The sequence below is a fragment of the Brachyistius frenatus genome, unplaced genomic scaffold, assembly GCF_029030835.1.
Source record: "Brachyistius frenatus isolate BFR_SWC_R1_liver_20210118 unplaced genomic scaffold, ASM2903083v1 Contig_72, whole genome shotgun sequence".
In the NCBI taxonomy this organism is placed as follows: domain Eukaryota; kingdom Metazoa; phylum Chordata; class Actinopteri; family Embiotocidae; genus Brachyistius; species Brachyistius frenatus.
The window spans coordinates 1,499,650-1,512,657 of record NW_027210671.1 but is presented as its reverse complement, the minus strand read 5'-3'; the positions used below and the strand labels follow the sequence as shown (position 1 = coordinate 1,512,657).

The 13,008-nt window shown below is 42.9% G+C and overlaps 1 protein-coding gene across 2 annotated transcripts in view; it reads right to left on the bottom strand.

Moving 5' to 3' along the window:
- Positions 1-13,008, bottom strand: part of LOC138626310 (rho guanine nucleotide exchange factor 28-like) — a 37,815-nt gene that overhangs the window by 7,495 nt on the left and 17,312 nt on the right. Inside the window, exons 11-21 of one of the 2 annotated variants that reach the window (XM_069707870.1) lie at positions 9,715-9,836; positions 9,160-9,542; positions 8,007-8,181; positions 7,392-7,503; positions 6,194-6,236; positions 5,159-5,248; positions 3,624-3,747; positions 2,680-2,824; positions 2,365-2,420; positions 886-943; positions 75-213 (exon numbers count right to left, since the gene is read on the bottom strand). In XM_069707870.1, coding sequence (XP_069563971.1) covers positions 75-213; positions 886-943; positions 2,365-2,420; positions 2,680-2,824; positions 3,624-3,747; positions 5,159-5,248; positions 6,194-6,236; positions 7,392-7,503; positions 8,007-8,181; positions 9,160-9,542; positions 9,715-9,836 — 1,447 coding nt within the window. The remainder of the gene's footprint in view (positions 1-74; positions 214-885; positions 944-2,364; positions 2,421-2,679; positions 2,825-3,623; positions 3,748-5,158; positions 5,249-6,193; positions 6,237-7,391; positions 7,504-8,006; positions 8,182-9,159; positions 9,543-9,714; positions 9,837-13,008) is intronic. The other variant, XM_069707871.1, reaches the window with a different exon arrangement.

Genomic DNA, 13,008 nt, shown 5'->3' with positions numbered 1-13,008 from the left:
ATTGGTGGTGATCTTTAAAAAAAAAAAGACCAAATTCAAGTGTTGCCTTGATGTATGCAACGCTACCAACCTACCTGCTGTCTATAGAGATGGAGAGACTTTTGGCGAGAGGGACAACTGTTTCTCTTTTGTCTCTGGGCATCGTTGGAAGTGAAGAGGAGGAGGAGGACGATGGAGAGAAAATGTAAGCCGGAGAGTTGTCCTTCACCGGGTCTAAAGGGAAGAGCAGCAGGAGTCAAAACCAGGAGCATCAGTACCAGCTTTGAGGCTTTTCCACCCCACAGATAAATAGTCCAAGTGTTTGTTTAGTGTTCCGATGAAACATGAAACAGTGAGGAGATCTGACGCTGGAATCTTTCAATGTTGAAGTGGGCATGCAGCCAACAGTTGTGACAACATGTTGTGATCATTAAAGCTGATTGTGAGGATATCAAACAGTGAAGACACATATTACATCAAGAAATAAAATTATCATGTCAGTGAAAGAGAAACAAAACAATCAACCCCTGAACTCAATCACAGAAACACACATAAACACAATCCAGGCTAGATCCCCCACAGAGGGAGATTAAAATTTAACTTTTTTTTTACCAGGGAAAAAACAACAGGGAAGGAGGAAGGGAGGGAGAGCGAGAGAGAGAGAGAGAGTGTGTGTGTGTGTGTGTGTGTGTGTGTGTGTGTGTGTGTGTGTGTGTGTGTGTGTGTGTGTGTGTGTGTGTGTGTGTGTGTGTGTGTGTGTGTGTGGTGGTGGTGGTGGTGGGAGGGGGGGGGGGGCAATGGCATACTTAATCTACTACAGGACAAACAAGGGAGGCCAGATGAAAACTAAGTGAATCAAAGACCAAGGGAGGACATTATTGGTGATTGGAGGTGGGGGGGACTCACTCTGTGGGAGAGACATGGTCTTGCTTTTCATCAGCAATGCATTCCTCTCCTGCGGCTTCTGGGTAAAGACGGAATCATATTAACATCAACAGCAGTAAACTTTGAGTCAATTTATGGCAAAATAAAAAAGAAAGACGCACTGAGATGTTGTGATCATCAGTCACAGCACCAGTTTGTGATGTTCAACACATTCCAGGAGCTCCTTTGTCACCAAGCGATGGAATTTACTCTTCCTGCAATACCTACTTCCTCTCAGTCTGCCGCTACTTCAGTGACTGATTTATGTAGTTTTTGGGCATTTTGCCTGTGTTGGACATCAAAGCATGGTGTGACAGGAGACACAAAAGGAATGACCGGCAACCAAAGTCGAATTTGAGCTGGGCAGCCACACAGCACATGTGGACACCATCAGTTTTTACGTTTACTAAGAACCCCAAAAGGTTATGTTTACAATGATGGATCGAAGCATTGACTGGAGAGTTTTATTAGCCAAAGTATTAGCAATAATATAATCACAACTTAAGAGTTACAGATTTTCAGTTTAGTTAATTGTGTACATAAAGGAGACCTGTAGAGTTTTTGTCCGCTAGCAGAGCTATACAGCGGCCAGAGATGTTGGTCTACCTCGACCGTGATTGGTTTGTCTGTGTTATTATGTGACTGTGGTGTCATTTCAGATCTATACTAATGTGCTAAAAGATCATTAAGGTCACGCAATAAGGCAACCGATGGAGGCAGCGGTAGAGCAGCAACAAAGGTAAAATTACTGGTTTTGTCAAAGACTGGCTTTGAGGAGATCGATATAATGCCACAGTTCCCCTTTGGATGTGGACCAACCACCACACACTATCACTATAGTTCCTCTTGTGCTGGGAAAGTACCTGCCCTGTAATAGGACCAAAAAAGTCTCTCAAAACAGATTTGTAAGAACTACAATGGCTCTCACAGGGATACTTTCTTAAACACTTAAAACTATGAAAAAGTTCCTCCTCTCATAAAGGACAGAGTGTTTCTGCGAGTGTGTCACATTTATGTTTGTATCATGCAAGAGCACAAGGACGCGGTCTGTTTATACAGACTGACTAGTCCTAACGATGACGAGTACCTGACCTATATGTGTACAATGTATTGTGCAATGCACTGATTGTGTAACTGGTGTGAGTGCTCCTGTAATGATGGACAAATTCTTGACTCATTAACTTATGAAATCATACAAGTTAAAAAAGAAAAGAAAAGAAGAAGCATGTCACTTGACATTCTGGCAAATATCTTGAAATGACACCACAGTATTTGTACCTGGTTTCCTCTCCATGTCCAGGAGAAAAACGCATCATTAAATACAAAGACATGCATTGTCTGTCACTAACAGCTGCTTTTTCAAAGTCATTTAGAATGAATTTTTCCTTTAAACTATTTTGAAATCCTTATACTTGCTCGGTGGTTTTGAGATCAAATTACGTGGGTGATGTTGATGCTTACCTTTCCGCAGGCTGCAACAGACTCTCGACAGTTTTTATGGACGTTCAGGAAACAGTCTGCAGACAAGAGGAGATCATTTCATAAATTAACTGACAATAAACAGGATTACCACATCTCCTAATGCCGTGTCCAGATGGCTGTCAAACTGCCCCCTTTCTCACCAGCAGTGTTGACTTCATGGAAGAAATAAAACTGACTTCATGACTTCTACTAAACAAAACATCAAGGCAGCACGTGCGAAGGGATTTAAACAAACCCTAAACAGTTCAGCCACTGCAGGACATAAAACAACAATACTGACAGCGTAATACTCACTGGAGCACTGCAGCAGCTCCTTCCCAGAAACAGACTTATCACAGGCCACACAGAGAGCGGGACCAGATGGAGACACGGGAACAAACTGGTGTCCATTAGCAGTGCCCGACTTCTCCTTTCCCTCCTTCACCTCCTTCCCCTTTACCTGAAATACACGTCGAAAATATTTTTAATTCACCCATCGATCTGATGTTTACTGATTAGCTGATGGAACAATATCATGTAAATCAGCAGCGTAGAAATAACAGGACTCTGAGCAGTAGGCAGAGAGAGGCATATAGCAGCCATGTTGTTGCTGAAACACACCTGTTAAAGTGAAGTTAGTTGAGATAAAGGGGCCTCTGAGTGAGCCCTTCTGTTTACTTTGTTAAGGTCTTCTGGGAAGGCTGCTGTTATGGTGCTTTATCCTTAGGGGGCCGTTAGGGGGATTCCTCTGTGTGTGCGTGCGATAGAGCAATGTTTGTTTTCTTATCAAACTTTGCGAGGAAGTCTAAGAGTATGTGCTTGTTTTTTTTTACGTTTCATGTGCATTGTGTGTCTGCACATACATAGAAACATGTCCTCAAACACATGCACACGTGTTCATAAGATTAAGGGTATACGCGGGAATGTGTTTTGGTTCCTCAAGCTGTGTGGAGGGGAGTCCGCATGTTATGTAAGAGAACATTTTTGTGTCCCGTTGCTAAGACCTGAAGAGCGCGAATTTTCTCCCTCGCCAAATAAAGGCATCGCGCTCAGACAATGGCCCCCCAGCACAGGAATCCTGACCTAGGCGGTAAACCTTTTTACAGCATGACTTTGGTAAGCCTTTCAGCTCTCTCTCTTTTTTTTATTTTTTATATAAAGTTCAACTAAAGGGATTTTCAATCCTATTTTAAACACATGTAGGGGAAATCTCAGCCAGCAAGAATCATATTTTCCACTGGAACAAAGTGCTGCCTCACCTTGGTCTTACTGCGGGTGCTGGACATCCTGCTCTTGAGGAAGCTGAAGGTCCGGCTGACTTTGTACTTCTCTGACTCAACCTTAGATGGGATTATGTATTTATCCCACTCCTCATCCTCGATCCTGTTTCAGCGTGAACATTTCAGTCAGAAGCAATCACAACTCCTCACATGATTTTAGCCTGTCTAAGACTACAGCAATCTGATCCAACATGCACACTCAGTATAAAACAGGTCATTATTTTAGTACTTTAATAGTGTTAAGGTGCACTGGTATCATGCTGAAATGAAGGAATGTCCAGACAGTCTTCCAGGACCCCTGGTCTACAGATTATTACTCTTAACAACATGCTTGGCATGCTTGGAAGTCACTACGGACTCTAGTGGGTGCTATTTATAGTGTGACCTTGGCAAAATGCAATTAATAATGTGTCAACTATTTACAGCAACTTAATGCTAGTTACATTGGGCATTCTAGGTGAAAGGCCACAATAACAGGACGTAAAGAAGAGAAACATGCAATATCACATCAAACCTACAAGTTGCAATCTAAAAGTTACTGTTACACATGAATGGGGAGTAGCACAGAAATGCGCATGGAGCAGCGGGAAGCAAAACCTTTCATGAGAAAGTATTCCAAGTTATGTTTCTTGATCAACATCAGCATCTGTGTTACACATGTTTTTGTGACCACTGGTAGATGTGCATTTGTGATTTTACCATGGACCTGAGCAGAGAGTGCCTATCAGATTTTTCCATCAAAATTGGGAAATATGCAACAGATATCTTTGAAAAGCTTTATAGATCCTACAGCAATAAAACAGCAAGCCAGGCAAGGTCAAGAGGGGCAGAACAACGCTGTCCAGGTCAGAAGCCCAACCAGCTGGATTTTCTTTGACATGTGCGGGGTTATGCACCGTGAATTCGTCCCCCATGGTCAGACTGTCAACACCGAGTTCTACTTTGACGTTCTGAGGCCTCTGAGGGAAAACATTCGTCGCACATTTTGATCATTTTGATGACGCGTGTAAGACAAGCAAGTTTCTCACCGTCAACACCACCACCACCGCTCACCACCACCCCTACTCACCTCATTCGGGTCCCTGCAACATCTTTCTGTTCCACAAAAATGTGACACAATCTTTGATGTCTGCCCTCTGCTCAAGTTTCAGGTCAGTGGTGAAATTGCAAATGCGCACATACCAGTGGTGACAAAAATGTGTGTAACACAAGTGATCAAGTGATGCAACTTGGGATAGGAATTCACAAACGTTATAGCTTCACCCTGCCCCGCTCACAACACTGTACAGGACTACGTTCATGCACAAGAGGAGCAGCCTCGCACCTCGTCTACTGTGACCCGACACAAAAAGTGTTAATGCAATCTACTTCTTCAGATTCCTACATCAAACAATGCAGCGGCAAAAAAATCTAAGTGGTTAATGGATGCGCTATGGGAATGTGTTTTACGGCGGGGTTAGCATGAGTTATGGCACACATGCATGACTGTGAGGCCATTTTTGATGAAAACATACTCTTTGAGGAACTCTGTGAGGGTGAGGTGTTGGAGCGATGCGCTGCTCTCCTCCTCTGCTGACTGGGCCCGCTTACGGAAACCCAAAACCCTGCGAGGATATAAAACACCTCAGACCACGTTGTTGTGTCTCTGCTCATCAGGTAACTCTAAATGTTAATAATGTCTAAGATTAGAGTCTGCGAACCATTTCTAGGACTAACAATGTGTGTATGGAAATTAAGATGACTACTGGTTATACATATGGGCACATACGCTTTTAGTAGACCATGTAATATAATAGCCAACACTTAAAGCAGAGGCAATGTCCACATCTTGTTAATATTACTGGATGGATGCTGATATTGTGAAGGACAAAAGTGTTGGTGAGTTTGATCAGACTGGTGTTGTGAATATTGTAATATTAATGTGATTTATTCTAATACAATAAACCAAGGATCTAATCTGATCATTTAATTGCCTAATATGATCTTCGACAATGTTTCCTCTGTTAGCAATGCATGGTTATTAGCAAACAAAATATATTAGCACATGATGAATTTATGAGGCAGTCAGATGAAATTAGCCATAAAATTAATATTGATAGTGGCATTTATGAAATGAAATCTAAAGAAGCAACCTTTGTAATTTACTTTTGTAAATCAAAGGTTAATTCAGAATGATTGTTACAAGATAAATACTACAATATGTGCATACAACAAATTCAGTATTATTGATGTGGTCGAGAAATTAGCAAAATGTTTCTGAGGTCGGACATCCAAGAAAGCTCTGAGCAGTGCTGTTTACTCAGGGTTATTTTGAGGTTGCAATCAGAGAATACTCTGGCTCCAGTCTGGCAACAGGAAGTATGTCACATCCTGCACACCCAGACCCCAACCACAGGTTTAACACTGGAGATACACACACACATGCGGGTCTCGTCTAAGCCAGCCTCTGACCGCTGGTCACCACCGATGCCTAAAAAGGGAGGAACATCTGAGCAAGAGCCCGACACAGTTGAGAGGATGTAGCCTGAGACATGACACAGTGATTTTACCTCTTTTCTCTGGGCGTCTCAGTCAGGTTGTAAGCTCTCTGCTCTGCAACGTAGAACAACGAGGAAACGAAAATGAGTGAGCCAGAAACACTTGAATATATTTGAAGATATTACAGTCGATTCTGAGTGAATCAGCTGAGAGGGTTAAAAACCATCCGCCCTGATTAAACCAGATGCAGGGATCATTGAAAAAGTCTGGATCCAACCAACCCCGACAGAGAAAGAACAAACACAGCAGCGAGTCCTGCCTCGAAAAACCAGATGACAGCTAAGATGGAAAAAATGAAAGCCAAGAATAAAACAAAACATGTACCCAAATGTACCCTTCAGATGATCTATAGGAGTCGAAGAGTTCCTCCAAAGCCACCCTCATCTTCTTGTCAGCCATTATATCATATAAATTACTTTTTGGATTGTTTTATTACTTAGAGGGGAATTTTCAACATCAAGCTTTGGAGAAAGTCTGTTTTTGATCACCGGACAATTCCAAATAATAATCAATATGTTCCTTACTGAGACAATGGTTTTGTGCACAGTACGAGTGTTAAGCTCACCACCAAAAATGTAATCTTACCACAAATACAGAACTGCACAATTTGGAAAACAATGAAAAATATTTTTCTTTTTTGCAAAATGGAGTGAAAACATCCGGGAAAATCATGTCACAACAAAATAATTTCGTTTCTTACTGCAAGTTTTTAAGTCTTGTACAAATTATATTCTTTTTTTTTATCGAGTCATATAAAGATATCAGATTTGCCCTTTAATTGTGCAGCTCTTGATAATCACCAGTCTGTCCCATTGTTCACCAGAGAGCAGAAGAACACACTGAAACACTTCCACCGATCGACCAGCAGTGTCTAAGTTGCTGTTTGACTTGTTCTTCTACTTACTATCTTAGTTGAGACGAGAGAGGGATTTAGAAAGAGATAAAGCCTGAAGTAGAGAACGACCGCTGCCGCTGAACGCACACAGGATAAAGCATCATCTCAACGCTGCACACTTGCATTTACTCCCAAACGCCCTAATGAGCGGAGCTGATACTTAACACACATAATACTTTGTAGAGCCTCAGCTGATTTATGACACCTGTCTAGTTTCTCCCCCTGTTAGACATGTGGCACATTTGTCCATTCAGCTGGCTCCTGAGAACCAAAAGCTTACAGGGCAAAGGGGCTGGGGGTCAAAGTTGACTTACCTTCTGCCAGATCAGTAATGGTTGCGTCTCGGTTTAGAAGCGGCCGTGACGGCTTGGCTTTAGGGGAGGAATAAGAGTAGGAGCGCAGACGGACTTCGGCTTCTTCTGGGCTCTGGGTGAGAAAACAAATGAGAGGGAACAGATTAGACAGAGCAGGAAGCAGACATTCACAGGCCCAGTCCTGTAAACCTGGAGAGCAGCAGAATCATGAGGGCCCACATATCTCTGACCTTTTGTCCGCATTATTGATCGGTTGACAGTGTGGTCTTATCTACTATTGATTGTCTGTCCGACAGGCTGTACCTGTCTGTGGTGTATTTTTACTCTAAATCCTCCTGGGAATTGAATGAAAGTATGATACAGAAAACAATTGAGGACATTATTTGTGTGGAATGACAACGCTAAACTGAAAAGAGACCATATTAAAATTGAAGCCAAACAGTTGTGTTTATAGAAGTAGGCATTCAGGAAGTATAATAACTTAAATCTTCTGTCTGTAGGGCAACATAGTGACTGTTTGGGATAAAGACATTGACACAGCAGGAGAGGAATTACTGTTAACATTCTGTCTCAAGCCAAATATGCTTCAACATACATGGAGATGAGTTTGTGTACCTTTGTGGACTTGAGTGTGCTGTCGAAGTGCGTGTGATTAAAATCCGGTGAAGTGTCAAAGGAGTCCCTCTCCTCTCCCAACCTGGACCGCACAATGGACTGCTGCTTTAAGGACGAGCAGGGGTAGGAATGTCCCAGTATGTCCTCTTCTCCGCTGTCACACTCCAGACTAGGACTATTTACACACACACACACACACACACACACACACACACACACACACACACACACACACACACACACACACACACACACACACACACACACACACACACACACACACACACACACACACACACACACACGTGCCTCAGTTATGATCTTGTGGTTTGTTAATGTATATGCTATTTTATTACACATTATGTTGAGGAGCAAACTGGTAGACCTTAAAAATCCTGGCGGAAGTTAAAAGTCTTGGTGTCACACACTCACTTTTCTAAGTATAGTTGTAGAGAAACACATTGTATTCAGACCCCTGTTGTAAACCAGATTGAACTACTGAGGCATATGCAGATTTGTTCAGATTAAAGTCATAATAATCAAGTCTGAGAGAATGTTAATGTCACCAGCTGGTCAAAGGCCCACGTAGGTGACAGAATTTAAACTCTAGACGATACTGGTTCATGGTGAGCGGCATTATTATGCAGAGATCAAGACAGTTGGTCTCCATGACCTAATAATCACCATGGACAGTGATTATGGGTAAATTTATACACTGTGTGGCCTTTGCACCTCAGGAAACTGGAAGGAATGTTCAGCAACTTCAACACACAAACAGCTCGATTGTATTCAGGCTTCCTGTCACTTTCTACACCTTCACTGACTCCAATCACAGCACGAAATGTCAAACAATTATTTTGCTGAAGGGCCAAACAGATTATACATTGTTGTCTTAGTGCGGGTTAAACACAGGACTGCTTGTAGTTCAAATCAGCCAGATCACATGACACATTTCTAAACTTGTGCAGAGGTTTAATATTCTGCTGCACTGATTATATTTTTTTCAATAAAGAAAGGAAGTTGGTTAAAGTGTTTGTTTTCTCACTCAAGCATAGAAAACATTGTGAGGTAGTTGCATTAATTGTTAAAAATATAAATTACAGTTCACCCTTTGCTTTTTAATTCAAGAATCAGCGCAGCAACAGTGTCCTACCTCAGGCCCCGGCCCGCCTCGGCCAAGCTGCATCCTCTGTGAATCAAAGCAGGAGAGACTGGCGAGCACGTCTGTGCCGGTCGCCTCTGTGCTCCCTCGAACAAACGGAGGGCGGAAGCCAGGGGAGAGGAAGGAAAAGACGGGGAGGAAGCGAAGGGAGAGGGGGGAGAGATGCGGGGAGACGGCTCCCTGTGATTCTCCAGGCCGGGGCCTTGGATCCCCCTCTGCCCGGTGTGGGGCGAAGATGGGTGCCGGCTCTGGGAGCAGTTCCCTGAATCAGGGGGAATCCCGGAGAAGGAATCCCAGCAGGAGCTGCCGATGTGGGACGCGGGGCTGACCTCCTCTTCCACTGGAGAGCGGTATTTGATGTCAGCGTCATCAACCTGGAACAGAATAGTGAGAGAGCGGTGAGAAGGAACTGTTTCACCAGATAACTTGTGGCGCCTTTCATGTGCGTTCAAGTCTGTTTTTGACTAATAGCTCATATAACTGCTATACATTAAAACATGTTTACTTACACTGCGTAGAAAGAAACATTAATTCAGCCCGACTCACCTGGTCCACCAGCATGGCGTTGGCGTACACTTGGTCTTTGCCGTGTATCATCGCTGACAGTCTGGCAGCTGCAGCCAGTGTTGGGGACAAGGCCTGGCTCTCCCTTATGGACTGGCTTTTCACTACAGAGAGGGAGGGAGCCACAGAGAGAGAGAGAGAGAGAGAGAGAGAGAGAGAGAGAGAGAGAGAGAGAGAAGGGGGATTTTTCAATATTACATTTGGTTTCCACAGCAACACCAAATAACTTCTCACAAACACGGGAAGTGACATAGACATCCTGGGCAGTTGCATGTCATTGTTCTGGACCAAGAGCCTCTGTATGAGAGTATGTGTTCGTCTGAATGGTCCTTTGCACACACGTGAATGGGTGTGCATGAAATTGTGAGTGGACGCATGTTTCTTCTCCACCCTGCCATTTGTGATACAGTGGGTGAGTGGAAATAGCTCCCTGTGAGCACACATTGAGCATTGAGAGGAACCCTTCCAACACAGTGGAGGCACTGTGAGCAGTAGCCTGCTTTTTGCTGTGAAACAGGGGGAAAACACTCCTGCTCTCAAAACACACACAACTCCCTCTGGGATGTTGCCCTGCACAAAGCACAGTCTCTCCACAACACAAATTCTTAGAGAGTACTTCAGGCAAGAAAAAAAAAAAAAAAAAAACACGCATAAACAAATAAGCTACCAGTGCCAGCACACATATCGACAAACCTTTGATGAGACATTTACAGTTCAATATTGTTTAGGCTTATTTACCCAAAATGGAGACAGTCAACTCTAAAGCCTGCAAGGACAAAAAGTTGTTTTAATGCTCAGTAAAAAAATGGAAATTTGAACATTTAAAATATGCAAGCTCCAGCTGCTGATGAAGCTCATGTGAGATGACCAAAAGTTCCAAAACAGCTTCTAAATGGATCTTGATTTGAGACTGCTCAGTCATCTGTTCTTTTCAAGGGGAAGATTGAACCTTGAAACTCAAACTCTTGGGTGTTTGTAACAAACTACTGTGAAATCTAATGAAGTTTCAGTAGTTTCCACTGGGCTTTACGGTATGCAACACTGTCTTCAGTCATACATTGTTCAATCTCAGCACCACACTGACCATCTCGCCTCTGTCTTTCATTTGAAAGTTGTACAGCTTTGCAGAAGGCTGACCAAATCAGCTCAGTTAAACACAAACCAGCAGTCTCTTCTAACATCAGGGAAGTGAAGTCTTTCTGTTTCAACAACAATGAACTCTTTGCTGTATGACTGTTGACCATCAGTGAAAATAAATCTAGAAAGGTATCGCCTCTACTCAGACATTGACTTCAAAAGCTTAGCAGCGATCTTTTCAGCATCTGAACTCTTTAGGCCGTCAAACTCCAGTCATATCTGGTCTGTCATAACTCGGCCAAACAAAACTACATCAATAAAAAATAAAGAACTTACCCCTAACTATTCCTGAAACCACAGATAGAAATACAGAAATAAATTGTGGATAAATTCAGAGGATCAAAGGTTATACAACTGCATTATTTATGTGAACTGCAGCATTAAATAAGAGATTTCACATTCTATTGAACATTCACTTGAAGAAAAAAAAATCAAATCACATTAGCAGCTGGAGCAGTACTTGTTGTCACTCTAACCAGAAGAGGCAGCCTCATTAGCTCAGTTATATTATTACTCCCTTAAATGACGGTCTCACCCCACGATGGTCAAGCCATGCCTCCAGCAGTGCCAGCCTGGCAAAAACCTGTCTTTGTCACTCCTGTTTCCACCTCAGCTCTTCCAGCGGTTATTAAAATGAGACTCAAAGGTCTTCTTTAAAAATCAAATCCATAGTTTATCCATCGTTTCTAGGCTGCCAGCACCGCAGAGTAGAAAGAGAGACGTGCAGTGTTTTGTAACAGAGCATAAATCAGACCAACAATTGGCTGTGCTTCCTGTAGGCGGTGAGTCCAATAAATCTGAGAGGTAACAGGGACTGAGGCAGACAGTGATGAGGACACCAGATGAGTCCTGTTATATCCACATCAAATATAAATGAATTAACTCAAGCTGAAGCACATACAGAGAGCAGTCCACATCAATCCTGAACCTCCAAAGTTTCGAAGTGTCTCTTGAAAAGAAACATGTTTGAACCTGTTGTTAAAAATGTCTGGAACCTTTTAGTTCCACATGTAAACATTATACTGTCCATGAACCTGAATCTAAATCCGCAATAGCAGCACAAAGTCACATTAGACCCTCTAGTTTGTAGCATAGGATTAGTTATCATCCAACATCATATCCACAGAGGGGGTCAGATCCTGGATCTGGGTCAACTGCTGTTTGAAAGCAGATACTTTTTCATATAAACCCACTTCAGGGCCTTGACAGACAGGCCTAATAGTTCAGGTTCTGGGCCGGGTCCAAAGCCACAGCTGGATGCCATGGGCTCAATCATTCACACACCTCTGACCCATAAACACTGCCTCAGTGAACATTACTGTCAGGCAGTGTGATCTGTGTTTAAGATTAGTTAACTGGGGGAATAACAGAGAGGCAGGGAGTTCATATTACTAACAAATTAGAGCTGCACAAAATCAATCTTTCTGCTGGGGAAGGTGTCTTTATGGCAGAGAGCGCTGTCTGCAGGTTGCCACTTGAAAGAGGGTTTTAAGAAAGGCAAAGCAGTGTGTGGGGCTATTTATATAGGGGTTTTTTTGCACACAGAAGGTATATTTGGAGTGATGTGATATTCAGAGCGTGTCCCTGAGTGAGAGCCAACCCTATACAGTAGCAGGGCTTGGAGTAGCAGTGAGAGAGAGAAAGAGAGAGGCCCGGAGCTCTACAGAGATTCAGACAAAGACAGCAGTCAGTGCCAGGTTTCCAGACCAGGGCAGTTAAACACAGAGAGTGACCCTTCAACCCATGCACACCTCTGGGAGAGAGGAATCGAGGAAGGCAGGATGGAGAGGACGGGGAAGCAGAGCTGTCACAAAGGCTCTTTCTCAAGGTTCACCCTCCTTTTAGAAGCTGAACGTCAAAACAAAAAATTTAAGATAAACACTTAATGATGATTATTAAATGTATAAACACCTCGCCATGTTTATTATGAGTATAAAAGGGTTATTTGTTCATGCTGTCCCTTCTTTTATGATGTTAGTTGGTTTCTAAGCACCACACCAAAAAACCATCACTTTGGAGAGAGCTGAGAGAAATGAGGCGCAGAGTAAAAATAACAAGCCGAGTCTAAAAGAATCACAACACAGGGTGGTATTATCTTCAAAAATAAAAAAAAAGAGAGAGGTAATTATTTAACTTCAG